The 27,636-nt window shown below is 42.4% G+C and overlaps 1 protein-coding gene across 2 annotated transcripts in view; it reads left to right on the forward strand.

The window, feature by feature from the left end:
* RPRD1B (regulation of nuclear pre-mRNA domain containing 1B) overlaps positions 1-27,636 on the forward strand; it is a 77,209-nt gene that overhangs the window by 16,904 nt on the left and 32,669 nt on the right. For both annotated transcript variants that reach the window (XM_061437556.1, XM_061437555.1), the window contains exons 4-6: positions 5,194-5,306; positions 6,877-7,003; positions 13,434-13,609. In XM_061437556.1, coding sequence (XP_061293540.1) covers positions 5,194-5,306; positions 6,877-7,003; positions 13,434-13,609 — 416 coding nt within the window. The remainder of the gene's footprint in view (positions 1-5,193; positions 5,307-6,876; positions 7,004-13,433; positions 13,610-27,636) is intronic.

A 27,636-nucleotide genomic window follows, 5' to 3' on the forward strand; every position in this document is an offset into this window, starting at 1 on the left:
GGGTGGAACATCATCATTTACTTGAGTCCCGCATAAATCACACAGCATCCTACAGTTGTAGACTTTGGAAGGGAAAGCGAAGTACAAAGGAAGTAGCATTTATTCAACTCCAGTCTCTCTGCTGGCTTCTTTTCCTGTTAATTTATTTTAGGTACGTAAGGACTATATGTATTTAGTAGTGTATCTCAGATGACAGTATTAAGACTCGAAAGGATAGAGTACTTTTGTCCAAGTAGATACAATTGATAAGTAAGTCTATATAAACTCAGGTCTGTATAACTTAAAAGCATTATTTTCTTCACACCTTAACTTTTCCTTGCAAGCACATGGATTCAGTTGACTTGAATTAGGTTATGAATTCATGAGTAGGTCACTCAGCTTCCCTGGACCTTTAGTATAGTTAGTTTAGCTATTCGGGGCAAGGGTTAGAAAGCAAACTTCCAGAGTATGAATCCTAGCTCTGTCGCTTGCAAGTTGTGTGACCTTGGGCATGGCATTTGACCTCTCTGAGCCCCAGCTTCCTCACTGTACAGTATGGCTATTGATAGTAATACCTCATAGGCCTGTGTGAAGATTTCTTGAGATCATGTAGATATGAAGTTATTAATGTGATCACATGGCTTCTTTTTGGCACCCCCTCCCAGTTCTAATATCTAATGTTCTGAGTTTCTAAATACAAGCCAATAGCAAAAGTAGGAAGAATCTTGTTAGTATTTTCAGTCCCTGAGACTTTGCGTGAGGTTGGAAAGCATGGTGGTTCAGAGCGCACACTCTAGGCTTAGCTTCCTGGGTTCAGGGCTGGACCTGGCGGTACAGTCCAGTGAGATGAGAAGGGTCGGGTGTTTCCAGAACTGTGCCTCGAGTGTCAGCCCTTGGTTTGCTGCACATCTTTTTCTCCCCACAAGTAGAAGTTAATGTGTTTTTTAAAAGAAGAGTCTCTTTTGCAGGGAGGGAACAAAGAATGAGGGAGCTATTAGAAATAGTATTTCCTGATTCTTTTTTCATTATAAAAGTAATATAAAATCTGTGGGGGTTTTTTTCTTTTTTCTTTTTTTTTTTTAATCTTAGAAATTTTTAGTAGATCTTTAGAAGGTCCAGCTTTTTGGGTAGATGACTGCATTTTCTAATGTGATTGGGGACCATTCGGGCTAACTTTTTGCCTTAGAATTAGTTTTATTGTCGGAAATTCTATCATAGTCAGGTCTATGCATACTGTAAACCCTTCGGTCACCAGAGCATTTGACGGTTAGCGGAGTGCAAGGCCCCCTGGAGACACGGGAATGAGTTGGAGGACGGAACAGAAGGTGTGCAAGATGAGGACAGAAGGAACTTTGCCCCCAAGGTGTTTGCCCTGCCTGTGAACAGCGTGAGTGAGGGCGTGAAAAGGGGATGAGTGGAACTGCTGTGGTCAGAGCCGGATGGATAGCGGAAGGTCCCTGGTCTGAAATCCACTCAGGAACGGGCCTGGCAGATGCCTGGGTCGTTTTAATGGTTGTGTGACTCAATTGAGGATTCTGGGCATCCTCACTGCTAACCCTGCACATGAGCAGAGGAGAGTCTGGTTGGTGTAAAGGACAGTGGGGATGGTCATTGTGGCACAGCCCTGGGGCTTTCCAAGCACTGTGCTTCCTCTGCCCTCAGGAGGTTTCAGGCTCAGGTGTGTTGACACTTTAGTGAGCATCGTAGGGCTGTAAAGGAATAAGGTGCTGAAGGTTTCTATCAGCACAGAAGGCCTGTGCCTGCCAACGGCCATGCAAAGTAGCAGGGCCAACTGCTTTCAAAGAGAGGCCCATGGGGTTAGAGGGAGACGGTGATGCTTGAAAGCGAGTGCTAAGAGAGATGCTGCCATTTCCATTCATTACCAAGCAAACTGAGCCTCGGTGGCCTTTCCAGGGTTTTGAATAGAGGCCTGATGGGGCCAGAGCTCAGCTTTAGTAAGAGAAGGGAGTATAGTCTATGTTGGAGAAGAAGTGGTTGGAAGAGGCAGGAGGCAGTTGGGACAGCGGTCTGGATGAGGCATGAGAAAGGACAGGTGGCTGATAAGAGGCTTTGGGAAGAAGCAGAAAGTGGACATATGGAAGAATTCCTCACAGGTGTGGAATCTGTTACAAGCTGGGACTCGGGGAGAGAGTCTGCTATTCTCCAAGGCATGGTACTTGGAAGATGGAGCCAGTGGAACTAGACAGCTCAGGAAAGGTGGAGCCTTGTGGGGGAAATGATAAATGATTTATTTCCAATAGGTCCTCTAAGTGGAGACAGGAGAGAACCGGAAACAGGATGATGATGGTTACTTCCTATTACACCCTCTTCCATCAGGATGTTGAAGGATGGAAACAGCCCTAAAATTGTCATCAGTTTGATTTTAGTTTTGCATTGCTGTGAGTGAGTGACAGCAAGAACTCCCGCTTAGGAGACAGAAAGCTTTTGCTGTAGGACCCAGACTTACTAAACAAGGTCTCTGGCTTTAGAGAAACCTCAGCTGATGGGCCTTGACATTCTCATGAAAAATGAGGTGGGGAGCAGTGGGGAAAGCAAAGACATGGTTATGTGTAAGGGCTTCCACTATCTGAATTCAGTGGTTCCGAGTGTCCTGAGATGTTCAGTGATATGTGGTTTTTATATGTAATAATTTCTGTATGAGAGTTGGAAAATTGAAGTTTTATAATTTTTTCTACCTTCTTTAGTGTCTTTAACAGTTATTTTTTGAGCATTCTCTTCTAGGTGTTTGGAAGTGAACAGAATAATACTATAAATTCATTTTTGCTCCAGTGCTTACATTCTTGTGACCACTAATCAAACATAGCCACTTTGACGCTGTAGTGACTGAATGTCGACAGGATCATACCACACGCTACACACTACTTAGGCAGCCAGTGTGTGCAAAGACATTTCATATGCAAATTATAGCCTTACAGGTTTTCTGTTTGAAAAATACAGCCATCCTTGCTTTGCATAGTGCAGGACTGTAAAAATGACTGGTCAAGCTGAATATCATCAAAGTGATCTTAATAATCAGTGTGGAAAATTACAATTGTTCTGTGACTTTTAAAATTTTTTTATCAAAAACTCACTGTTGATCTCAATTGTATAAGAAAACAAAAAAGTAAAACAAAGATTTATTTAGCATGTTTTAACATAAATTAGAAACATGAGTTGCAATGTTTATTTCTCTGTAACAGACTTATCAAGAGTGATTTGAACAAAGCTTGTTGCATCTTTTCCATCTTTGTCATGCTCCTTTCTAACTTTGGATCAGTTTCTAACATTTTTTCCTTTGTGCTGTCAGTGTTGTGAAGTATCTCTTAAGCGTTCCTCTAAAGTGAATTTTGTCAACATTACTTCCTCTAGGATATTCTTTTCATCACAACCACTTTCTTCATTTATGTTGATAAGTTGGCCTTCACTAAGTTCCCTCTGGCTATGAATCCAGAGTCTCCTGGAGAACATGACAAGGGTCTGCATCCCTACAGCCCCAGTCTCTTGTACAGCCCCATTTATGTTTATGTTTCGTGTGAATTTCATTTCCAGCATTAATTTTAGTTTTAGTTTCTTTGTTTCTCTTTCATCTTTGTCAGTCAGTTCCCTGTTTTGATTATTTATTTTTATAAAATGTCATGTGGATTTTGACACTGGGAGACTAACAACACGACTAAACACTTCGTTGCCTATGTGTGAACTGAATAACAGTGACCAGTTACTTACCTTGAAAGAAGTGATGCGGTCACTAATCATGATGCCCTTTAGTTATTTACAAAGTGATTTGTGGACCGAAGTTAGCAGCGAGGTTTGTGGTTGATGCAGTTACTCCGAATAAATACACCATGACAACTGAAATTTAAAGTGTGTTGGGGGAATGGTATCATTTAACCAAACCGTGGTAATAAATCTGTGCATAATAGAATAGCACGAAGACAGGACTGCCCGTCATACAGATGCTGCTGTTTCTCTTCTTTAGCAGAGCAAACAGAACATTAAGAAAAAAAAATGAAACCCACAATATTGACTTGGCTTTCACGTCAAACACAGTTTGCTCGGTTAATATGTAAGGTAGAGAACAGAAGCTACATCCTGGGGTCCAGAAGAGAATGTTGAATTAAGCAGGAAGTATCCTGTCCTGTTTATAACTCACAGAAATCTGAGGCAGGTGCATGGTGCCCCTCCCTTGACAAGAGGAGAGGATAGTTGTGTGGCACTAAGTAAGTTTTAGTTGAATTTGGTGGAAAGCACACAGATGTTGAAATCATACCATTACATGAGTTATTCAGCCTCTCTGGGTCTTCATTTTCTCACCTATAAAATGGAGACACACCACGCCTTAGAATTGTTGAAAGGGTCAAATGTAAAGAGGCTCTTGGGATGCCTGGCACATGTTAGGCGTCCAGTAGTTTCTTTACTTTCCAAACTTGAATTTCTCGTTTATGTCCCTCAGTTGTTTGGCGTTTATTTTGTATTGTCCAATTTGATGCAAAAGGAATGATTTTGGAATTAATACATCCATCATAAAAATTTAAGAGCACATGATACAGATAATTAAAAAATGTAACCCATTAGCCTCAAAAGTGGTTAATTTTAAATGTTGACTTAGGTCATTTCTCTTAGTAGTATCATCATGCTCAGCAATGGTTATTTTAAATTTTAGTGTAAAACTAGGTTTGTTTTGTTCTTAAAGGGACGATTTAAAGGGTATTTGTTTTTAGAGCTTTTGACACAGTCTTATCGATGGGTCTGTCTACTACTTTTTTCTGAAATGATCCCGGAAAGTGTAAAGTCTCTCACTGTACACACGGTATAGTCTGTTCAGGCCTTGGCACACGTTGGCTTGCTTCATTATATTTTCTCATGAGGTTTGTTACCTTTTTACTTTCCCTGTTAACTTCTTCTTTTCTTTTAAAGATAATGAAGTTTTTTAGTGAAATATGTTAGTTTGGTAAGTTTCACTTTTAGATGCTTTTTTCCGGTGGTGGTTTTCCAGTGAGCCAGTCTGAGACGACCAACTGAGGCCGTTTTGACTCTTCTCAATAATGTACGGAATGACCACCACTGGAAAATAAGTGGCAGTTAGGGTTAACGTTAAGCCATCTCTGGAAAGGTGCACCCTTCTACCCTGTTTTACTTGTGACCCGTTGTGCTTAGCATTTGACCTACCTCTTCAGGCTGCAGTGACCCACGTGTGCCCTCTTTTCTTTCCTCTAGCAACAGAGGAGAAGAAATCTCTGAAGCGAACTTTTCAGCAAATACAGGAGGAGGAGGATGACGACTATCCGGGCAGCTACTCTCCCCAGGATCCTTCCGCAGGGCCCCTCCTGGTACGTCCGGACCCCCCAGAGCACTGGGCCGAATGGCTTGAAGTGACCCCTAGTTGAAGATTCTGGCCACAAGGTGGAGCTAGTGATCAGTAGTGTGGAATCACCAGAGGGCAGCTCTTGGCACTGGGTGCAGGATCCACGTCGTGAAGCAGGCTTGATTTTGTCTTTGCGTGCCTCAACTCCGGGATGGATTTGTGTTTTACAGAGTAATTGGATTTGGCGTTTTTTCACTCCTAGAAATTTAAAATATTCTTTAAAAGTAGTTTTTGTAAAGCAGTAGATATTACAAAGACATTCAGAAGTCCTCTACTATGGCTTGTCTTATAAGTAAACAAGGTGTTAGTATCTGAGGATAGTGTGTGTAACAACAGCAAATTTGCTACACTATAGCCTATTTAAATATTAGACCAGATGCTAGCATTGACTGAGTTTTTAGCCATATATTTGCATTGTTTGACCCCCTTATGTAAGTTAGTTCATGAACTCTGTATGGTTGGTTCGTTTTAGCTGTTTGTTTATTTATGTATTCATTTACAGTCAAAGAAAGTGAGTCTCAAGGAGACAAATTAAGTAACTTACTTGGTGTCTGAACTGAATCTGGGCCTGGCTGACTTCAAAGCCCATACACATTTCACTGAGTTGCACTGCTCTCATTCTGCCTAATGCAGCTTTATTTTATTACACATGGGTGTGCTTAAGGCCTGTGTAAATAGAAAGCATGTCTGATCTGTGTTATGTTAAGATGTCAAATTAGCCTGGGAGTTAAATGAAAACAGTGTTAGGCCATGTATCTTTGCATTTAAAACTTGCAAGAGAACAGCCCAAATGACCAACTTTCAGGACACCCTGACTGCCGTCTCCAGGGCACTCTGGGGGTCGTTGTGAACTAGCTAACCTGACTGCCGTCTCCAGGGTTCTCTGGGGGTCGTTGTGAACTAGCTAACCTGTCAATGTTGTATGTTTCCCTGATAATTAAAAGACCCCTTTTTGGTATATACAGAATATGCGTTCTTGGTTTGTTTTTTTGTTTGTTTTTGTTTTCTTCCCTCTTTGTTTATAATTAACGAGCTTGACACATTTAGTTTTGGTAGTGGCTGCCGAAATCAAAAACGTCATCTTTGTGACATTCATTTTGTAGAGCAAATCCAGGAAAGAATTGAAGTAGGTAGTGTCCTTTCATTTAATCAGGTTGCTGGAGCATTTGATACATGTTCCTTTACTCTAAACTGGAGGCCGTTCTGTACTAGAGAGTATGAAACTAAGCAGTGTGAACCAGACTCCATTTTCTTAAGTTTCCAAAAACATACCCTTAAAAAAAAATTCTTTTCCACAGTTATGTAGAATTTCATTTGTGTTCTGCCTCACACTTAGAAATACTATGTGCATTCTCTTAGAATTTGTATCACTGATTCAGTATACACTGGGGTAGGGACAGTGGTTCTTTTTTAAATGTCAGGGATGATCAATTTTAGAATTCGCCTTCACCTTGTTGAACTCCAGCTAAGTTTCTCTAAACCCCACATCCCCACATATCTTCATGGATGGTATTATCTTTGTTTTCCTTGTACAGACTGAGGAGCTGATCAAAGCTTTGCAGGACCTAGAAAATGCTGCATCGGGGGATGCTACTGTCCGACAGAAAATTGCTTCTTTACCCCAGGAAGTGCAAGACGTTTCTCTTTTGGAAAAAATAACAGGTGAGAAGTTAGAGGTCGGGTGAAGGATGAGGGAAGGGGAACGTATCTCCAGTGCATCAGACCCCAGGACATGCCAACGTCTGCAAATACAGACCTTCTACCTGGGCCTAGGTTCTCTGTTGTCTTGAGATTTGCAAACATAACTCACAGACTGAACAAAGGAGCTGCTGGGATAGTCTGAGCTTGAATAGTGACTCTAGGAATTATTGCAGAAATGCTAGCGTGCCACAGCCTGTGGTACTCAGTTCAAGTAAGGTCTTTTGAAATCAGGGTACAAACTGTGTGTGCAGGAGGGCAAAGGAGGGGGAAGCATTAAACTCATGACCCTCTTAACAAAAACAAACATGTATGACTCAGTGTCATGATTTTTATATTGTACCCTGCCACGCCCCCTTGAGGTTCTTCAGTGGTTTGTATTGTTAATCTTAATCACCTTGCCCTTGTGATGATCAGATCAGATCGGTCGCTCAGTCGTGTCCGACTCTTTGCGACCCCATGAATCGCAGCACACCAGGCCTCCCTGTCCATCACCAACTCCCGGAGTTCACCCAGACTCACGTCCATTGAGTCAGTGATGCCATCCAGCCATCTCATCCTCTGTCGTCCCCTTCTCCTCCTGCCCCCAATCCCTCCCAGCATCAGAGTCTTTTCCAATGAGTCAACTCTTCACATGAGGTGGCCAAAGTACTGGAGCTTCAGCTTTAGCATCATTCCTTCCAAAGAAATCCCAGGGCCGATCTCCTTCAGAATGGACTGGTTGGATGTCCTTGCAGTCCAAGGGACTCTCAAGAGTCTTCTCCAACGCCACAGTTCAAAAGCATCAATTCTTCGGCTCTCAGCTTTCTTCACAGTCCAACTCTCACATCCATACATGACCACAGGAAAAACCATAGCCTTGACTAGATGGACCTTTGTTGGCAAAGTAATGTCTCTGCTTTTGAATATGCTATGTAGGTTGGTCCTAACTTTCCTTCCAAGGAGTACTTTTGATGATAACCCCCAGTTAAACAGGGAGGGGCAGTTGACATTCTTCCCCCTCTATGCTTGGTCAGTCGAGAGGAAGGAGTGAGCGTGAACTCCCCGCCTCCTCCATTTAGGAAGCAAGCTATGAGGAGAAGTGAAGGAAGACAGTGCTGCCCAGACAGAGGGGGCGGAAAGCCCCTCAGGCAGGAGTGGGTTACTGGAGAGCACAGCCAGGCCTCTTGGCTCACTCTCTACTCCCCCAACCCCAGCAATCAAACCCACTGGATCGAACAACCTGTTGAGCGCACAGGCTATTGATCTTTCCCCCTTTTCCCAGCCTTTAGCCCCCTCCTGGCCTCATGTTCTCTGTTACTCGGCTTCGGGTCTTTATAATCACCCTTCGCACACACCCTCAGTGCCTTTTGCTCTTTTTTCCCTTCACCCTATAATCTCCTGGAAAAACTCAACTTTTTGAATCACAGTCTGCAAAACTGAAAACAAGTTAACATAAAATCAGCAGCATGTGTAGTTGCATTTGTCTGTTTTCACTGACTTAAAGGACTTACATGGCTTTTAAAAAGTATTTATTTTGATTTTTAATTATGGTGAAATACACCTAACAAAACTTGCCATCTTAACCATTCTGAAGTGTGTCGTTCAGAGGTGTGCCATTCAGAAGTGCTGAGTACATTCACGTGCAGTTTCCAGAACTCGTTCCATCTTGCAGAACTGAAGCTCTCTATCATTAAAGTAACAATTCACTGTCCCCACCCACGCCCCAGCTCCTGGCGGCCGCCACTCACAATTGTATGTGGCTGGCAAAACAAATGATTAACATTGGCTAACTTCTCTTCCTATTTCTGTGGATGAACATGCTGTTTTCTAAAGCAGCCCGTTAGCCTAGTAAGCCTATTTCTTCTTACCCACCCAAGGGCACTGCTCTGACAATTCTCCCCTTTTCTCCTGAATCTCCAGTCCATCCCCACCCCGCTACTGGGCCATTCTCCATAGCATAAAATACGTATTTTTTTCCCATGTGGGAAAAATTTTTTTTTCTTGGCCTAGTACCTTCCTCCAGCTATTGTCTCCTTTCTCTGTTGTGTAGCTAAACATTCTAAATAGATGGCGTATACTCATCTGTCCCTATTCTCTACCGCCGCCCCCCGCTCCTCCACCCCCGGCCACCCACCCTTTGGTTTGACTTCACTGACTGCTCTTATCAGTGTTGGCTCATGACTTCCATGTTGCTAAATTCAGTGGTGAACTTTTTGTGCCCATTCTTTTGTGTGTGTGTGTGTCTGGGGCGGGGGGGTGCAGAGTTTTATTAAAGTATAAAAACAGACAGAGGAAGTTTCTGACATAGGCATCAGAAGGGGGATAGAGAGTGCCCCCTTACTAGTCTTAGCAAGGCCTTATACATTTTTGCCCATTCTTAATTTGGCCCAGTTGATCATTTCTTCTTCCTAAAAATACTTTCTCACTTGGTGTGGTAGGCAAAATAATGGTCCTCCCCAAATGTCCATGTTCTGATCCTTAGAGCCTGCAAATATATTGTCTCACATAGAAAAAGGGACTTTGTGGATGTGGTTGAGTGAAGGATCTTGTGGTGGGGAGGTTATTCTCCTGGGTTAGTCAAGTGGTCTGGGTCCTTAGAAGAGCAAGGAGAGCAGGAGTAAGAGACATGACTGGGGAAGCAGCAGTTGGAGAGATGCATTTTGAAGATAGAAGGAAAGGGCCATGATACTACGATAAATGTCAGGATGCTACGTCTGTGTTGTTTCTGATGCTGTGTTTCTGGCAGCAGGAGGAGGCTGGGATGCCACATGTTCTAGCTTTCCTCTCTAGTCTCTTGTCTTTCAGGCTCCTTTGTTGATACTTCCCTTCTTCTCCTCTTAATTTTGAGTAATTAGCTCTCTTCCCTAGTTAGTTTCACTGACAGTTCCTTTCATCCTGTTTGATGACTTTAAATAACAATTTTTGTGCTGATGATCATTTACATCTCTAGGGTTGACCTCTTTCCTGAACTTGAGACCCATACATCCAGCCTCCTGCTCTGAGTGTTACTGAGTTGGATATCCTGAAAGACATTTCAGACTTCACCTGTCCCAAACCAGACTCCTCCTCTTCCCCCCAAATTTGTCTCATGGTCTTCCCTATCTTAATAGATGGACCCTCTCATCATTCCTGTTGATCTGAACTACAGCTTGAACCTGACACCTGTTACCACCTCCGCTGCTACCACCTGGTGGGAGTGTCCACCATCTTCACTTGAATTATCCCAGTAGCTTCCTGTCTGCTCTCCCTGCTGCCTCTTGTCCTCCAGCCATCAGTCTGTCTTCAACATAGTAACCAGAGTGATCCACTAAAATAGAAGTTGGATCATGCCCCACTCTGCTCAGAACACTCTAGTCATGTGGGTTCCTTGCCGAGCACTCTCCAAGGGCCCTTGTACTTGACTGTTTCTTCTGCCTGGAATGATCTTCCCCAGATGGTCACATGACTTGTTCTCGCGCCACCTCCTTCCAAATGCTTTGCCTTTTTGTTCTCTAGGGTTCTTATCTTCAGCTGATAAATAAGTAAAATATAGTGTATTATTTATTTCTTTTCCTCCCTTTGAATGTAAACTTGAAGGCAGAAAGTTTTGGTCTTTTTGTTACCTTTTGGCTCAGAGCCTAAAACAGCGTTGGACACACAATAGGAGTCCACATATATGTCAGGCTGCTTGGAAAGGTTGGGGTATAAAAGTCTGATTGGAGTGAGTTTAGTGACCTGGTAGGAAAGAGGGTGGGGACCAGGAGGAGAGACAGCTCTGTCGAGTAGTTCTGCTGTAAGGGGAGCAGGCACGTGCACGGTAGCTGGGGAGGGACATGTGGTCAGAAGGCAGAGCAGCGTGTGTGCATGCTAGTGGGAATGCTTCCAGAGGGAGAGACGGCTGGGGACACGCAGGTGACAGTCCCAGACACTTGAGTCTTGGAGGCAGCAGATGGGGTGCCCGTGCTAAGTGACAGAGTGGCTGAGAGAGGCACACAGCGCTTGTCTGTGGACTTGGGAGGGCAGAGCATTTGAGGGTAGCTACGGGTAAGTTCCCCAAAGTGAGCATCTCACTGCTACATTTCAACTGCATTTTTTTCTTTGGCTCATAAAACTATCACAGGTTCTTTTTCTGGGTTGTAATTATTTGTGTGAATGAATTATTTCCCTTGTACAACTTCATGGAGTGTGAGAATTGATTTTTTTTTTTTTAATCTCAAAAAGTAGTGTTTTACTTGTCATTTTCTGCCACAGGCCCTGAAACATTTTAATGAAATTAACCATTACAAAAATAATTCAGCAGTGATGAAGGTAACCAACCTAACGACCCAGCAGCTTCTTCCTAGACCGTGCCACCAGTCTCGAAGAATAAGTTTCACTGTCCTCTTTACCCTCGGTGACTGAAATCGTCTCTCTCCTTTGTTTTCTCTTGGCTCACTCCTCCTCCACCAAGAACATCCTGTTGTTTCCCTGTCCCCGAGGAGCCTAGAAGTACCTGATCTTTGGCATCAGGCCTAATTTGGAATCCCTCAACAGTTCACCTTCCAGTATTCATATTGAGGCAGCGTCTAATAGTCAGACACTGTTTGCCAGAGAAACTCTGTGGGGAATTCTTAAATCTGGGTTACCTATGATTGTGCTGAACTCTCTCACCTTGACCACCTGCATTCAGAGGAAGCAACGAATCTGTATCACTGACACTCACTTTCAGTTTATCCTATGGAGCTACTGGCGTCTCTAGTGCTTTGTTTCAAAGCATTAAAGCCTTTTTAGCTATGACAAACCTAGACAGCATATTAAAAAGCAGAGACATCACTTTGCCAAGTCTGTATAGTCAAAGCTATGGTTTTTCTAGTTGTCATGTACTAATGTTGGGCCATAAAGAAGGCTAAGTGCCAAAGAATTGGTGCTTTTGAATTGTGGTATTGGAGAAGACTCTTTAGAGTCCCTTTTACAGCAAGGAGATCAAACCAGTCAACCCCAAATATTCATTGGAAGGACTGAGGCTGAAGCTTCAGTACTATTGGCCACCTGATGTGAAGAGCTGACTTATTGAAAAAGACCCTGATGCTGGGAAAGATTGAAGGCAGGAGGAGAAGGGGGCGACAGAGAATGAGATGGTTGGATGGCATCACCGACTCAATGGACATGAGTTTGAGCAAAATCAGGGAGATAGTGAAGGACAGGGAATCCTAGCGTGCTGCGGTCCATGGGGTTGCAAAGAGTTGGTTGGACACGACTTAGCAGCTGAACAACAGCAACAACAACATGCATACTTCAGTGTTAATCTCGCCATCCCCACATGTAATTAATTACATCAATTTTTTTTTAATACAAATCATCCTTTGTCTTTTTTTATTTCCTGAGGTTGAGTGTGGTTCACCACTTTTTCCCAAGGATACCCTTTCTTATGCTTTGATTCTTCTGCAGTTTCTTCCCCAAACAATGAGTTGCAACCCATTAATTGGGCCTGAAGTCAGTCTGGTAGATAATAACCAACCTTTTCTTTTTTTTAAATGAGATGGCAGATAGAATGCTCTGCACACACTGAAGGAAGTATTGTCTAATGAAACTTTGGTTTCTTTTTTAATATATATTTATATAAAGTGTATTTCTTAGCATGGGTCACATTCAAAAGCATTTAAAAACTTCTGTCTTACCAGACTGTATATTTTGCTGAACAAGAGATTTAATGCTTACACAGATTAAGAAATATAATCTTAAAGGTCCATTTTATTTATTTATTTTTAATCGAGCTTTTTTTGTTTTGTCTACTGAATTTGTTATAATGTTGCTTCTGTTTTATGTTTTGGTTTTTTGGCTATGAGGCATGTGGAATCTTGGCTCTCCAACCAGGGATCGAACCCACACCTCCTACATTGAAAGGTGAAGCCTTAACCACTGGACCACCAGGGAAGTCCCTATAGGTCCATTTTAGAGCTATGGTTTTGAGTCCACAGCTCCTCAGCGAAGCCCACGATATTGAATCTGCTGTGTAGCTTTTATTGTCTTAGTTTTCACACTCAAGAAATGGGTGCTTACTTTTGTATTTCAGATGGATATGCAAAGAGTAGTTAATGACGTAATATGAAGAAAGCAGTTTTGAAATTTTCAGAGATGGGGAAATATTATTTCATATATGACTGTAAATCTGTTTATTTGTAGAGCTTTTATAGGAATAGGCATTTTGAAGTCCTTTGTCGGATTCACCTCTTTGTACAATTGCCTCACTTCAGGTAGTTCAGAAAGTCCCATCTTGTTGACAGGAGTAAGTGCCTTTGATTTTTTTGCCAGCCAGTCCATTGTCCACAGGTTCCAGCCTATTCTTGGACTTGGGTGTTAGGGGAGAAACTGCTAACCTCCCCCAGAAGTCTTTGCAATTATGCCTGTGTCATTATTTATTGTCTCTCTCTTTTTTGGTCTCACTTGTATTTAGACAAAGAGGCAGCTGAACGTCTTTCAAAAACAGTAGATGAAGCATGTCTGTTACTAGCCGAATATAACGGGCGCCTGGCGGCGGAGCTGGAAGACCGACGCCAGCTGGCTCGGATGTTGGTGGAGTACACCCAGAACCAGAAAGACGTTTTGTCAGAAAAGGAGAAAAAACTGGAAGTGAGTACACAGCAAGGCAGACCCAAACTCCCCAAGTTTACCTTCCTGGAGCCCACGTTAGGAGGGTTTTATTATGCCTTAATTAGCACATTTTTTTCTTTAAAACATTCATGAGATGAGAACATCCATCAGATACTGTAATGATTTAAACCAAGTTGAAAATTGAAGTCATGTTTTTTATATGTCCAGGAAAGAACAAAGTGGAATGCAGAAAGCAAGCAATGAAGTCTTAAATCACAGCATTTAGGGTCTCATTGCTTTAGTTTGAGCTCATATTTCAAGAAAAACAATTGTAGATTGAGGTTTGAGAAGAATAGGCATTCAGCACAGCCAAGGAATGATTGCATTTGGGAAATGGTTAAAACTTTCTTTTGGATTATATTGAGATTTATTTCCAACTTATATCCTTTCTAAGGCCAGTAAGTAGTGTGCCTCCAAGCTCTGTCTGCAGTCTCTTCTAAAATTCCACATAAACCTAATAATGTTTGTGGAGCCCAGTTCTCAAACTGTTGAGAAGGAGCTTATTTTTACCCTGAGTTGACGTTGTCTGAATGCCCTTGGAGAGCGGCTCCAGAACTAGTTTCTCTCCATGCATTTGTCTGGCTTAATTAAATACCTGGTGGTTTATCTCAGTCCTTTGATACCTGAACCAGCAGTGTGGATATCTGGGAACTTTTGCTTGCATCCTGCAGCTAAGCTTCCTTTTAAGGAATGTCTGCCCTTCTTTTTTTCAAAGATATATAGAGAAGAGTTGCAACCAGTGGCTTGGGAAGGGAAGACAGTTTTGAGTTGAAGAATCAGTCACTTCTTATAGGAAACAAGAGTAGGTCAGGGAGGGAGGGGATTGTCCCTATCTGCCAACCCTGCACTCAAGAGACACTTTCTCTGGCCCAGAGGGACGGAAAAGTGAGCTAGCCCTGAGGCTGCCATGATTATGTCTGCCTTTCAACACAGTCATTTGACTTGTGCAGGGAAATGAAAGATGCGCTTCTTCCCATGTCGTTACTGCAATGGTTACGGGAGCTGTGATGGGTAGTGGTAGGGGGGACTTCATATTCCTAGCCAGCTTGAAAGTGGAAGATGGGAAAGAGATATAAAAATAGTATGGCTTAGATTTAGAAATCAACACTGATCAGAAGTCCTAAAGGGAGTTTCATAGGCAGTACCAGACGGTCATTTATCTGAAATGCTCATCTTTCACTGAGGAAGCATTTTCAGCCCTGTGCCCCGGGACTAATAAGAGAGTGTAATTAATGATTCTGGTTGTAAGTCACCATACCATCTGTTGAACTGCCCCTTGGCGACACATTAAGGGCTTTCTCTGATCTGTCAGACATTGATTATCATGAGCAGCTGCTGTTGGGTGGAACGTGGCAGGCTACCATAGAGGACAGAGTCTTTGAGAAGGAGATTGGGTTGGTAGAGTGAATTAACCCTTTGTTCGTCTCCTTTTCTCATGGTTGCACTTTCCTCCCTATATTTCTTCTGGGGGAATCTTCCTGGTTTCTGTAGAACCAATGGTTTGCTAAATGCCACAGGAGGTTATTAAGGCAGAAATGGATCAGAGATTTGGATCCGTTGCTTTCCAGCCCCAATTTTTTTTACTCACTTGGGCATTGGAATTCCATCGCTTTAAGAATCAGAACAGGTATGTCCCATCACCCGAAAGTATAGATTCTGAACTCCCAGTTCTTATCCCAAACTGTGTCTGTCAGACACATGAGTGAAAATTATTCATTGTAAAAATGGAGCTAAATTTGCTACATTTTAAAAAAGCAAACTGTTAGATATAAGATGTTGAGAGATGATTTCATTCTTTATCCACGTTTGCTAAAAATATGAACAGTCTGCTCCCTAGAATCTTGAGATTTTTTTCTCATATCCCATAATAGACTGATCTTAATTCCATTATATCTTTATGGGGATGATAAAACTTAATAAGTATGTGCCACTTGAAAGACACATTATTACTATGATTTCTTCTAAATCTTCCAAAAGTGTCTTATTGATAGGGACAGTACATAAAGTATATGTATTTTTTTAACATTCTTTTTTTTTTTTTTAATATTACCAGTCCTTGTTTTAAAACTGCCACGTCAGAAGAGTAATGAAATCTACTTTTATTTTTTAATCTTTTCATTGCCATCAGTGTATGAACATAGAATTCTTAGAACTCTGGAAATGTAGTTACTTGCTTGAGAGTCTCTTTTCTTCCCAGAGTTCTAATTTGATAACACATAACATTTTTTTCTACAGGTTTATATCTTCCTTATATAATGAGTATACCTCTTTATTATTTCACTTGAGAATTTTATCTTAGATTCTCAGTGTCTCCTGAACTTTGGGATAGGAAGTATAATGATTCAGAGCCTAGGATGATTCAGACCCTGAGACGTAGAAGACAAGAGTTATGGCTCCCAGAGAAATTGTGTTTCTGCCCTCAAGGAAATAATGTTTTTGCATAAACAGGATGGTTGAACGTAAAACCAAACCAAGGGATTGTACGTAATATAGATCAAGGAGGCAGCTGGCAATTACGATTGTGGTTGCAGTTATGATTGTGGTTTAAGGTTAAGTCTAAACTTCCTGGCAGGCAATACAGACTTTTCATAAGAGGAAGTAGCAACTGAAGAAGGGAAATACATTTGTAAATGGAGAACAACCACACTGGTGCAGACAGATGAGTAAAGGAAGACAAAGACAGAAGGTACGGGAAGCGGGCTCCCAGAGCCCTCCCGTGGGAATTAGGCGTCATACTCTTTCAACAACAACAAAACTCTTAGCAGCTGCTCATTCAGCCATGAAGTTAGCAGAACCCATGCCAGGCAGGAGATAAGTGGAGATGAGCAGGATATGTGCTCTCCCTCAGTGAGCTTCCACTCTAGTAGAAGCAAGAATGAAGTTAAAGTAGAATGTGAGAAATGTTCTCAATAAGGGGAATACCTTAACTCACTATGTCTAAGCTAAAATCAACTGAGGAAAGTTGATAATGTTATTTGTTTACTGTATCGATCAGACATTTATTTAAAATAGAAGTGAATTATAAAATGCACAGACAGTTTTTGAACAATGCTGTGCTTTCAGTGGGCTTCTCTGGTGGCTCAGTGGTAAAGAATCCACTTGCCAATGCAGGAGACATGGGTTCGATCCCTGGGTGGGAAAGATCCCCTGGAGAAGGAAATGACCACCTACTCCAGTATTCTTGCCTGGGAAATCCCTTGGACAGAGGAGCCTGGCAGGCTGCAGTTCATGGGATTGCAAAGAGTCAGATGCAACCTAGCAACTCAACAAAAATGCCTTCAGCAGGTCTTCCAGAGTTCACTAGGTGTTCTTTGGTAGCTCTTCCAGTATCAGAAACGTAATTTTTTTCAGTAAATATTTGTTCTGGGAGTGAAATTCATCACCTGATACAACCTTACTCAATGAAGAGGGTTTTTTAGGTTGCATTTAAAAACTAATTCTTAGTTGTAAAGACTGTATTAGTAAAGAAAGGTGAGTATTTGATGGAAACTGTGGGTTTCCTCCTTTGTATTTTTTTTTCCTTTAAATAGAACCATGATTCATTTTTTCTTTGTTTACCTTTTTTTCCTTTCTTTTTTCCCCATGCTATTGCGTTTGGATGTTATAATAGACATTGGCCTTAAACTCCAGGCAAGTTAGAAGGAAAGCTGCTTAATATTTGTCATGCTTTTGTCGTGAACATGAGAAAACATAGAAAGGGGAAAGAGGACATGCAGCAGGAAGCACAAATAGCAGCCTGAAAGGGAGGATCAGGAATGTGGAGGAGGTAGAAGAAAGTGAATTCAATAAAGGAAAAGGAGCCAGAAAAGCCTCTAAAACTTCAGTTCTTAGAGCAAAGGGAGAATTTGTTTCTGGGGGACAGAGGTGACCATTAACCCCAAGTGATTGCTAGAAGCTCACAAGCTGTAGAGTAGGGTGGACAGAGTTCCAGTCTTGTCACTTTGGAGAAAGCCTGATATGGTATATTCCATCTGGGCATATGCAAAGGGGAAAGAGAGAGAGGGAGGGAAATCTTACTTGTACATGCATTGAAGAAAAAAATCAGAATGGGGAAGGTGCTCATAATTTTGACACATCGGTCCTTTTTTTTAAACATCATGATGTTTGTTGACGTTCTAGCAGTGCTCTAAACTGAAAGGAGACAGGTCTGTGTGTGATGTCCCTGCCAGTGGTACACACACAGACTGAATGCCGCACAGGGACGAGCTCTGGAGAACTGTGTTCCTGTCTGCAGATGTTTTAAAAATACGAGGTGAAACATGAAAATAATAACCCTTTTAAAGTATATGCATTTCAGCGACACATAGTACATTCATAGTATTGAGAAACCACCACCTGTATCAAATTCTAAAATAGCTCGCTTTCTGTCAGAGCAAAAGAAAACCCTGTGCCCCATTAACCAGTCCCTCCCTGTGGGCCCCTCCTCCCAGCCCCTCATAACCACCAATCAGCTTTCTGTGCCCATGGATTTGCCAGCGCTGGATATTTCATATAATTGGGTCTGGCTTCTTTCACTTAGCATGTTTTGGGATTTATCCAGGTTGTAGCATGTATTAGTACTTCATTTCTTCTTATGGCTGAATCGTCCATTTTATAGATATGCAAAAATGTCTACCCGTCCCTTTGCTGATGCACGGTTGGGCTGTTTCCACCTTTTGGCCATTATGAACAGTGTTGCCATAAACAGTTGTGAACAAGTTTTTGTGTGGGCATATGTTTTATTTCTCTTGGGTATATGTATACCTGGGAATAGAATTACTGAATCGTAAGGTGAAGTCTATCTTTAACTTTTTGAGGAGACGCCAGAACTGGTTTCCATAGCAGCTGTGCCGTTTCCCATTCCCACTAGCAGTGTATGAGGCTGCTTTTCTCACATCCTTGTCAACACTTGGCGTTGTCTGTCCTTTTTAAGTTCTAGCCATCCTGGCGGACGTGAAGTCGTATCGCGTGGTTTTGATTTGCATTTCCCTGGTGACTAACGAGGATGAGCATCTTAGCGTGTGCTTGTTAGCCATTTGTGTATCTTTTTTAAGAGCGTGTTTGTTCAAGTCCTGTGCCCAAATTTGAACTGAGTTGTTTGTTCTTGAATTGTAAGAGTTCTTGGTATGTTGTGGATATCAGACTTCTACCAGTTAAATGCTTTGCAAATATTTTGTTCCATTCTGTAAGCTGTTTTTTCACTTTCTTCAGTATGCTGTTTGAAGCAGTAAGTTTTGATAAGATCTAAATCGTTTTTTCTTGTGTTGCTTACGTTTCGGTGTCACATTTAAGAATCCATTGCAAAATCCAGGTCATAGGAAGAGTTATTCTGTGTTTTCTTCTAGGAGTTTTTTAGTTCTAGCTTTTACATTGAGGTTGTTGAGCTCATTTTTGCTTGTGATGTGAGGTGGGCCAGGGGAGTGTGAGCGCACCTCCTTTATTTGCATATAGATGCCTCGTTGCCCTGGCACTGTTTGTTGTTCCCCACTGAATACTTAGTACTTTTGTTAAAAATCGATTGGCCATAGATGTATGGGTATATTTCTTGACTCTGTTCTGTTCCACTGATCTGTGTGTCTGTCCTATGCCAGTATCACACACAACTACTTTGATCTCTGTAGCTTCATAGTAAGTTTTAAGATCAGAAAATGTGAATCCTCAAACTTCGTTCTGTCTTAGTGTCATTTGGCTGTTCAGGGCCTCTTTCAGTTCTGTGGGAGTTTGAGGATCAGCTTTTCCATTCCAATAAAGTTTGTTGGAATTTTCATAGGCGTTGTGTTGAATCTGAAGATTGCTTTGGGCACTATTGCCATCTTAAGTCTTAAGCCTTCCAGTCCCTGAACGTGAAATGTCTTCCCATTTAGTTAGATAATTCTTTAATTTCTGCTGCAGAATTTTCAGACATGCTAGAGCATCGTTTCCCAGCGCATTTGGTTTTACGGAGGCCTTGTTTAGGTGCCCTCAGTGTCCAGAGCCGCAGTAGACGGCAGTGTGCGCCTCTCCTTCCAGTGGGCAGTGTTCACCCACCTCTGGAAGGCCTGCGTGTGTATGCATGTGTGTTTAACAAAGTCACCAGGGCACAGGCAAGACTGCCAGCTTTATTCTGCAGAGGAGAGGCCTGGATGTCTAGGTAAGGTCTTTAACAGGATTATGGAGCTGGATAGGACCTCAGGAGGTGTATAGTCCAGCTTCTGAATCATATAGTCTTCTCTTCAGACCCAGAGTTAGCGCAGACCAGAAATACAATTTAAAGCAGACATCTTGTCATTTTACCAAGTTTGTTTTGGTTTATTTATTGTGGTTTTAAAATTTTATTTATTTATTTCATTAGGTCAGGTCACAGCAGAAAGACGCTCTACACAGAAGAGTAGCCAGAGTTGATCATTTCAGCAGTCCCAAGAATCTTATTTTAGAGACATGATGTCTTATATAGGGGCATTAAAATGGTTGCAGGAAAGCATTCTGGAATGGCCCCTGAGAAAACCTTTCTGAGTTTGAGAGAGCGTACTTTGCCACCAAGCTCCTAAGTACCCTCCTGCCATAACTCTGCATTCTCTTGCTCTGAGAAGAAGGGAGAAATTGGTCACTGAACTTGGGCCTGTTGCTGTGTCTCCCAAACTTGGTAGGTCGCCCTCCACTGTAATGAATACTCAAGAGTACATGCGACTTTTCCTTTGAGACTCTGGTGGCTCAGATGGTAAAGAATCCGCCTGCAGTGCAGGAGACGTGGGTTCAATCCCTGGGTCAGGAAGATCCCCTGGAGAAGGGAATGGCTACCCACTCCAGTATAATTGCCTGAAGAATTTCATGAACAGAGGAGCCTGGCAGGCTGTATAGTCGATGGGGTCACAAAGAGTTGGACACAACTGAGTGACTAACACTTTCACACTTTCACTTTCACTTAAGATAGCACAGCACAGCTGGGAAGGGGGAAATGGCCCAGAATCCAGCACTGACTTGTGACTTCTTATATCTGTTTGTAATTTGGTTCCAACAAACTTGAGAGATTCTTGGGCTATAGCTCAGGGGGCACTAACGGCATCTGTTATTTCTGGCGGCATCCCCCACCCCCCTGCAGGGTGCAGATGGTGAAAGATGTTCATTCCAGTAATGGGATGGGCAGTAGGTAGAGATAGAGAGCTCCATTTTTGGTCAGCTTTGGACAAATCCTCCCCTTTCTCCATGGTGAGGGAAGCCAGTATCTCATTGTCCATTACAGTCAGGGCAGATGGGAGCAGGTGATATAATCCCTCTTTTAGATGAGAAGACAGAGCTCAGCGTTCCTTTGAGCAGTTCAGGGTCACAGAAGGAAGTCAGTGAGGATAGAACCCCAGTCTGCAGAATCCTGACCCCAGTGATCATCTACCGTGTTCCCTGGGAACTGAGAGGCCCTGCCTGTGGGTCCTCTGTACTACTCCCTTCCTTAGCGTGTTCTCCCCTCCCTAGACTAGCAGCGCTGTCAGCACCATGGGCGGAAGCAGGCCAGTCTGCTCACACTGGTCACTTGATCAGCGGTGGGCTGGTGGGATGGGGTTGTACTTGTGTCCTTCCCCACACAGCAGGCCTTGGCTCGCTCACTGCTTTTTCACCCCTGCTTTGATGTGCATCCCCTTTTTTTTCTTCTTTTTTTTTTTAAAGTTTCCCTCCAGTAGGTGGGGACTTTTTGAGTTGCGTGGTTCTGTAAGTGATTTGGAGTTTGGAAGGTGTGTTTAATCCTTGGATTCCTTCCATTCTTTTTAGGTACTGCTGACCCTTTGAGCTCAGGCCAGATTTGTAGCTGGACCTCTTATCTATCCGTGTGTGCGCTTACGGGTGTGTGTGTGTGTGTCTTTCTATATTAATCTCTCATTACTCTAGGGGAGAAAAGGCCCCATATAATGTACTTCACTTACTTGGTGACCTAAGGGCATGGTTCCCTGACACTTGAGACTTTACTTTGAAAACAGTGACGTGAATTCAAAGCTCTCCCAGCTGTAAATCCATACCTTTAGCCACAGCATTGTTTTCCTATTTATCAACTTTTGATGGTTCCTCCTTCCCAGAACAGCTCCACTGAGTTTTAGCAAGTGTGTGTAGCACTAATTCTTCAGATTTATTATGAAGTGCATATATACATTGAATAAAAACAGTGTTCAAGCCCTGCATCACTGCTTTGTCTGCCAAAATATTCATTCATTCTTTTTTTTTTTTTTAAACTAACTTAACTCACTTACTTGGCTAGCTGCCTAACTGCACCAGGTCTTAGTTGCAGCATGTGGGATCTAGTTCCCTGACCAGGGATTGAAGCAGGCCCTCTGCATTGGGAGCTTGGAGTCTTAGCCGCCCCACCATCAGAGAAGTCCCCAAACATTCATTCTTACTCAACTAATATTCAGTTCTTTTTCTTTTTTGAATTACAAAAGAAGCACTCACAGGAAACTTATAAAAAATGAATATAAAGAAAAAAAAATCATAATCTCACTATTCAGAGATATCTACTTTTAATTTTGATATATTTCTTTTATTTTTTCCTCCTGTTTTAAAATTAAAATGATCATATATGCCTTTAAAAACTTTACGTGGTTATTTTCCCTTATTAGCAAAAAACTTTGTAAACATTTTAAATGGTTTCTTGAATATGGTTTGATATTCAATTACTTTTATTGAAGTTTTTTTTTTTTTAAACTTTGGGCTAACTTTTAGTATCTGGATTTTTTAATTCCTAGAAATTTAAAAAAATGGATTCTGTATGTGTGCAGATGTCTGCTTGTCTTTAAGTATACTCCAGGTCATATGTATTTCAAGGTCTTTGCCTTCAGTAGGCATTTCTGACTTATGGGTTCTTGATCTTTTTCAAAGCATCTTAAGTAGACTAGAACTTCACTGAGCTTTATAGACAGACAGATAGGTAGAAGATACATACGTATGTGTGTAATGTGGATATATACCCACAAGTTAAGGATTAATCTTTGTTTTATGAAGGAGTGAACATTGAAGCAGACAAATTAGACAAATGGGGCTCTCTTCTGGGTTTTAAATTAACTGTTTACATTTGAAACAGCTGTGTGAAGATGGCAACTACTTATTATAACATTGACTTGAGTGAGCATAGCTTTGAGAGCAGAGTTCAGATTACAGAAATTTGAGCTCTTGTGTCTAAGTGTCTATTTGACCCAAGGGGTGTGTGTTACGTTGAGCAAAGCTCTATTTTGGTTTTTATGAATGTTCCTACTCCTGTTCAGGTGGGCCATCTGCTCCTACCGTAAGTTGTGGTTTTTGAAGAAAGTGAAACTAGATTATGGCATGCTCTGCTTTTGCAAGTTGTATCTCTGACTTTGTTTTCCCTTATAAAATGAAGGGCTTAAAGTAAGGTCAGAATGAGTCTTTTTCCATGTTTAGAGCAAAAATTTGCTTGCTTATAATAAGGAGTCAACATGAAACCTTTACAAAGTCCCTGAGCTCCCAAAGGTATGGCATGCTTCACGTGAAGAAGTGATGGTACCAGTCAACTTTCTCTATGACTCTGCAAGCCTCCTTATTTGTTCTCCTCCTTATTCAGATTCTTTCAACATCTTTAGGAAAAAGTATGGACATCTCTCTTACTCCAGTCATGAGGTTCTTTGAGAATTTTAAGCAGAGTAACTTTGTGAACTTCAACTCAGCAAAAATTTGCTGGTGGCTTTCTAAGCATTCTTGAGGTTTTGATAATGATTAAAATAGACTGATCCCACTTTTCCTTCATGGCGTCTGGTAGGCTCTGTTTGGTGCTTTTATTTTGCCCACCACTGTTTCTGCTCTGTGGGACATAAGACTCACAAGGAGTTATTCCCAGAAATATACCATTTAACCCCAGTCAAGATTTAGTGATGAGGATCCGCAGTGCCCGTTCCAGGCTCTTTGTGCCTTTCTCTACTGAGGCCAGTCAGTGGTTTTGGCAGCCTCCTATCTTTGGCATGGTTTTTCATTTATAAAATAATAATTTTACCTTCACCCGTAACAAAGAGGTTCCAGCGCTTATCCAACCTCAGTAGTTAATGTTTGCCTTTCCTTAGCGCACAGGACCTTTAGGACCAAGTTATTTTCCTTTCTGTGTAAAAAGTCTCCAGTAGGCTGGCTGAAGGGCTCCGTCTCAGCATATGTATCATGCCTTGCCTCTCTAATATGGTTTTTACATCACGCTCACACGAGCACACCCCGCATCACTACTACTCTCCCTTTTTTACCACATCACTGCATCGTGGCTCCCCATTTTGCCTCTGCTTAACCCCACTGCAGCTTGGCAGGTACATCTCCATTACTGTCTTTAAAATCCCCCACAGTAGCCTAGGGCTTCCCATATGGCTCGGCGGTAAATAATCAGTCTTCCAGTGCAGGAACCTCAGGAGACTCAGGTTTGACCCCTGAGTCAGGTAGATCCCCTGGAGGAGGAAATGACAACCTACTCAAGTATCCTTGTCTGGAGAAGCCCATGGACAAAGAAGCCTGGAGGGCTACAGTCCATGCAGTCAGTCGTAAAGAGCTGGACATGACTGAGCACCCACACACACCAGTAGTCTAATCTCAGAAGCCTAAAGATATTTCTCAGTCTCTGGCTCTCTTTTTCTTTTCTCTTTTTGGCCCTCTCTATAGCATTTAATCGGAGAAGGCAATGGCAACCCACTCCAGTACTCTTGCCTGGAAAATCCCATGAAAGGAGGAGCCTGGTAGGCTGCAGTCCATGGGGTCACTAAGAGTCGGACATGACTGAGCGACTTCACTTTCACTTTTCACTTTCATGCATTGGAGAAGGAAGTGGCAACCCACTCCAGTGTTTTTGCCTTGAGAATCCCAGGGACAGGGGAGCCTGGTAGGCTTCCGTCTATGGAGTCACACAGTCGGACACAACTGAGGTGACTTAGCAGCAGCAGTAGCATAGCATTTAATGGGGCTTCCCTGGTGGCTCAGTTGGTAAAGAATGTGCCTACAATGCAGAAGACCCAGGTTCAGTTCCTAGGTCAGAAAGATCTCCTGGAGAAAGAATGGAATGGCAGCCCACTCCAGTATTCTTGCCTGGAGAATGCCATGGACAGAGAAGCCTGGCAGGCTGTAGTCCATGTGGTCACAAAGAGTTGGACACGACTTAGTGACTAACAGTCATCTATACCAAACCCAGGAATCCTAGCCACCAGACCAGCAAGGGCTAGAGGCTAGAAACTATAGCATTTAATACTGTTTATTACTTTTCGTGTGTTTTCCTTCTCTTGGTTTCTGGATCCCACCTTCTGCTGGTTCTAGGCCTTTTGTCCTTTAATATGCTTTTCTCTATTCTTGCCCAATAAATGGATATTCCTTTAGCTTTTTTCTCATTCTCATTCTCTGAAGTGGCTTCAGCTACCACCTCTGTGCTGATGGCTTCAATCTAGGTCTATACCTAGATCCTTCCTTGTACTTAAGACCCATGTATCTAATTTCCACAAACACCTCATGCTTAATATGATCACATTCACCATCTTCTCCCTTCCAACTGCCATTCATCAGAGCCAGACACTGGGCCTCATCCAGTGTTTCTCTTTGTGTTTTTCCCACCTCCCACGTGAGTCACTTCATTCGCCTCATGTCCCAGTCGCTTCTTCAGCTCCACTTCTGCAGCTCTGCAAGACAGCCTCCCATCACCACTCTTCCACATTGGAGTAGTTGCTAAGCCCTTGTGATTTTTATCTCCTCAGTTTTTCTTGAATTTGTCCTCCTTCTCTTCATCTCTGTCTCCACTTACCGGTGTAGTCCAAACTGACACCATCTCTCACCTGAGTGTGTGAATGCTCAGTCACTCAGTCGTGTCCAACTCTTTGTGTCCAACTCTTTCTTATTTATTTATTTGACTGAGCTGGGTCTTAGCTACGGCATGTAGGATCTAGATCCCCGACCAGGAATTGAACCTAGGTCCCCTCCATTGGGAGCACCAAGTGGAGTCTTAGCCACTGGGCCACCAGGAAAATCCCTGAATCTGGAGTTTCTGACTCCAGGTTTTTTCTGTTCTACTATGGAGACCTCCCTCCCATGGGAGGGTGACGTACCCTCAGTCTTTTGGGAGAGTTAGGAAATGCATTTTACTTCCTTTTCTTTTTTTTTTTTTTGGCTAACGGAAGGAAGTGAAAACTTTTTATTGCTTGTAGAGAGAGCTGTATCAAATGCAGAGCAGTAACCTACAGGCCACCTTGCTCCAGGCAGACCTTTCAGCACTTTAAATTATAACAAACATTGCTTAAAGTTATTTAGTGTGAAAAATGCCCTTTTCCTTTCTACCCTTTGCTTCTCACTGCTGCCCTGCAGGAATATTTGACTCCACCAGTATTGGGCTCGACAAGAGAAACAGCTGAAAGGTCTGCTTGCACCTTTCATGTTTGCACAACATCAATAACTTGGTTTTTTATTAAAATGGTTGTTAAGGAAATCAGTTTGTGGGGGCTTTATTTGCATAAAGCTTATGTTTTTTGAAGGTTAACTTTTTAAAAAATGAATTAATTATAAATATACTTCCTGTGCATTAGTGGTTTGGTTTTACCTGGTTTTGTATGAGGGACCCATTGTATAACTGGTATAAGCATTTTTGAGGGACCCAGGTGCATTTTAAAATTAGTCTCTTTTTAAAGCACTTTCACAGGCATCTGTTCAATTGTAAGTTTTAGCTTTATGATTACATTAAGATTTGAAAATTTGCCCAGTCCCAGAATGGAGTTTGGCCTTCCCAGGTGGCACTTGTGGTAAAGAACCCATCTGCCAATACAGAAGACAAGACATGTGGGTTCAGTCCCTGGGTTGGGAAGATCCCGTAGAGGAGAGCATGGCAACCCACTCCAGTATTCTTGCCTGGAGAATCCCATGGACAGAGGAGCCTGGTGGATTCCAGTCCCAAGGGTCACAAAGAGTCAGACACAACTGAAATGACTTCGCACACATGCACGCAAAATGGATTTTATTTTTGTTAGTTTCATTTTTATTAGTTTAATTCTGTGTGTTGGGCTTCCCTGATGGCTCAGATGGTAAAGAATCTGCCTGCAATGCAGGAAACCCAGGTTTGATCCCTGGGTTGGGAAGATTCCCTGGAAGAGGGAATGGCAACCCACTCCAGTATTCTTGCCTGGAGAATGAAGCCGACAGAGGGAGCCTGGCAGGCTGTAGTTGCAAAAGAGTTGGACATGATACATAGTAACTTTTCATTCTTCTTCCCTTGCTTTTGCAAATCCCTCTCAGAAGGGGGTTTTTGTTGTGATAGTAGAAGCTCCCTTAAACTTTTTGTGTAGAGGGTCTTCTGGGGAGAAAGAAATACTCCAAAAACACTTCGTGGTATGATTTCCAGCTTAAGAAGCCAGTTCCCATTTGATTCCGCCAGTCAGTTCATTCCCTCAGTTGTGTCTGACTCTTTGCGACCCCATGGACTGCAGCACGCCAGGCTTCCCTGTCCATCACAAACTCCTGTAGCTTGCTCCAGCTCATGTCCATCGAGTCGGTGATGCCATCCAACCATCTCATCCTCTGTCATCCCCTTCTTCTCCTACCTTCAATCTTTCCCAGCATCAGGGTTTTTTCCAATGAGTCAGTTCTTCACATCAGGTAGCCAAAATATTGGAGCTTCAGCTTCAGCATCAGTCCTTCCAATGAATATTCAGAACTGAATTCTTTTAGGATTGACTGGTTTGATCTCCTTGCTGTCCAAGGGACTCTAAAGAATCTTCTCCAACACCACACTCCAAAAGCATCAATTCTTCAGTGCTCAGCTTTATGGTCCAACTCTCACATCCATACATAACTATGAAAAACCATAGCTTTGACTAGACAGACCTTTGTTGGTAAAGTAATGTATTGCTCTGCGAATACTTTGAATTATAGTCATTTTGTCACTTTCCCTCCTGGGAAACACTATGGGTACTTTTGAAGAGGGGGAATTTCCCCCTCTGCTCCTCTTGAGTTCTTGTGATTGTACTACTAAAACGAAAAACAAAAAGGACAGAAGGCAGATTAAGAGGAAAAAAAGAAATGTTTTGTCTTTTTTTTCATATACACAGAGGTCT

This window comes from Bos javanicus, chromosome 13, assembly GCF_032452875.1.
Source record: "Bos javanicus breed banteng chromosome 13, ARS-OSU_banteng_1.0, whole genome shotgun sequence".
In the NCBI taxonomy this organism is placed as follows: Eukaryota; Metazoa; Chordata; class Mammalia; order Artiodactyla; family Bovidae; genus Bos; species Bos javanicus.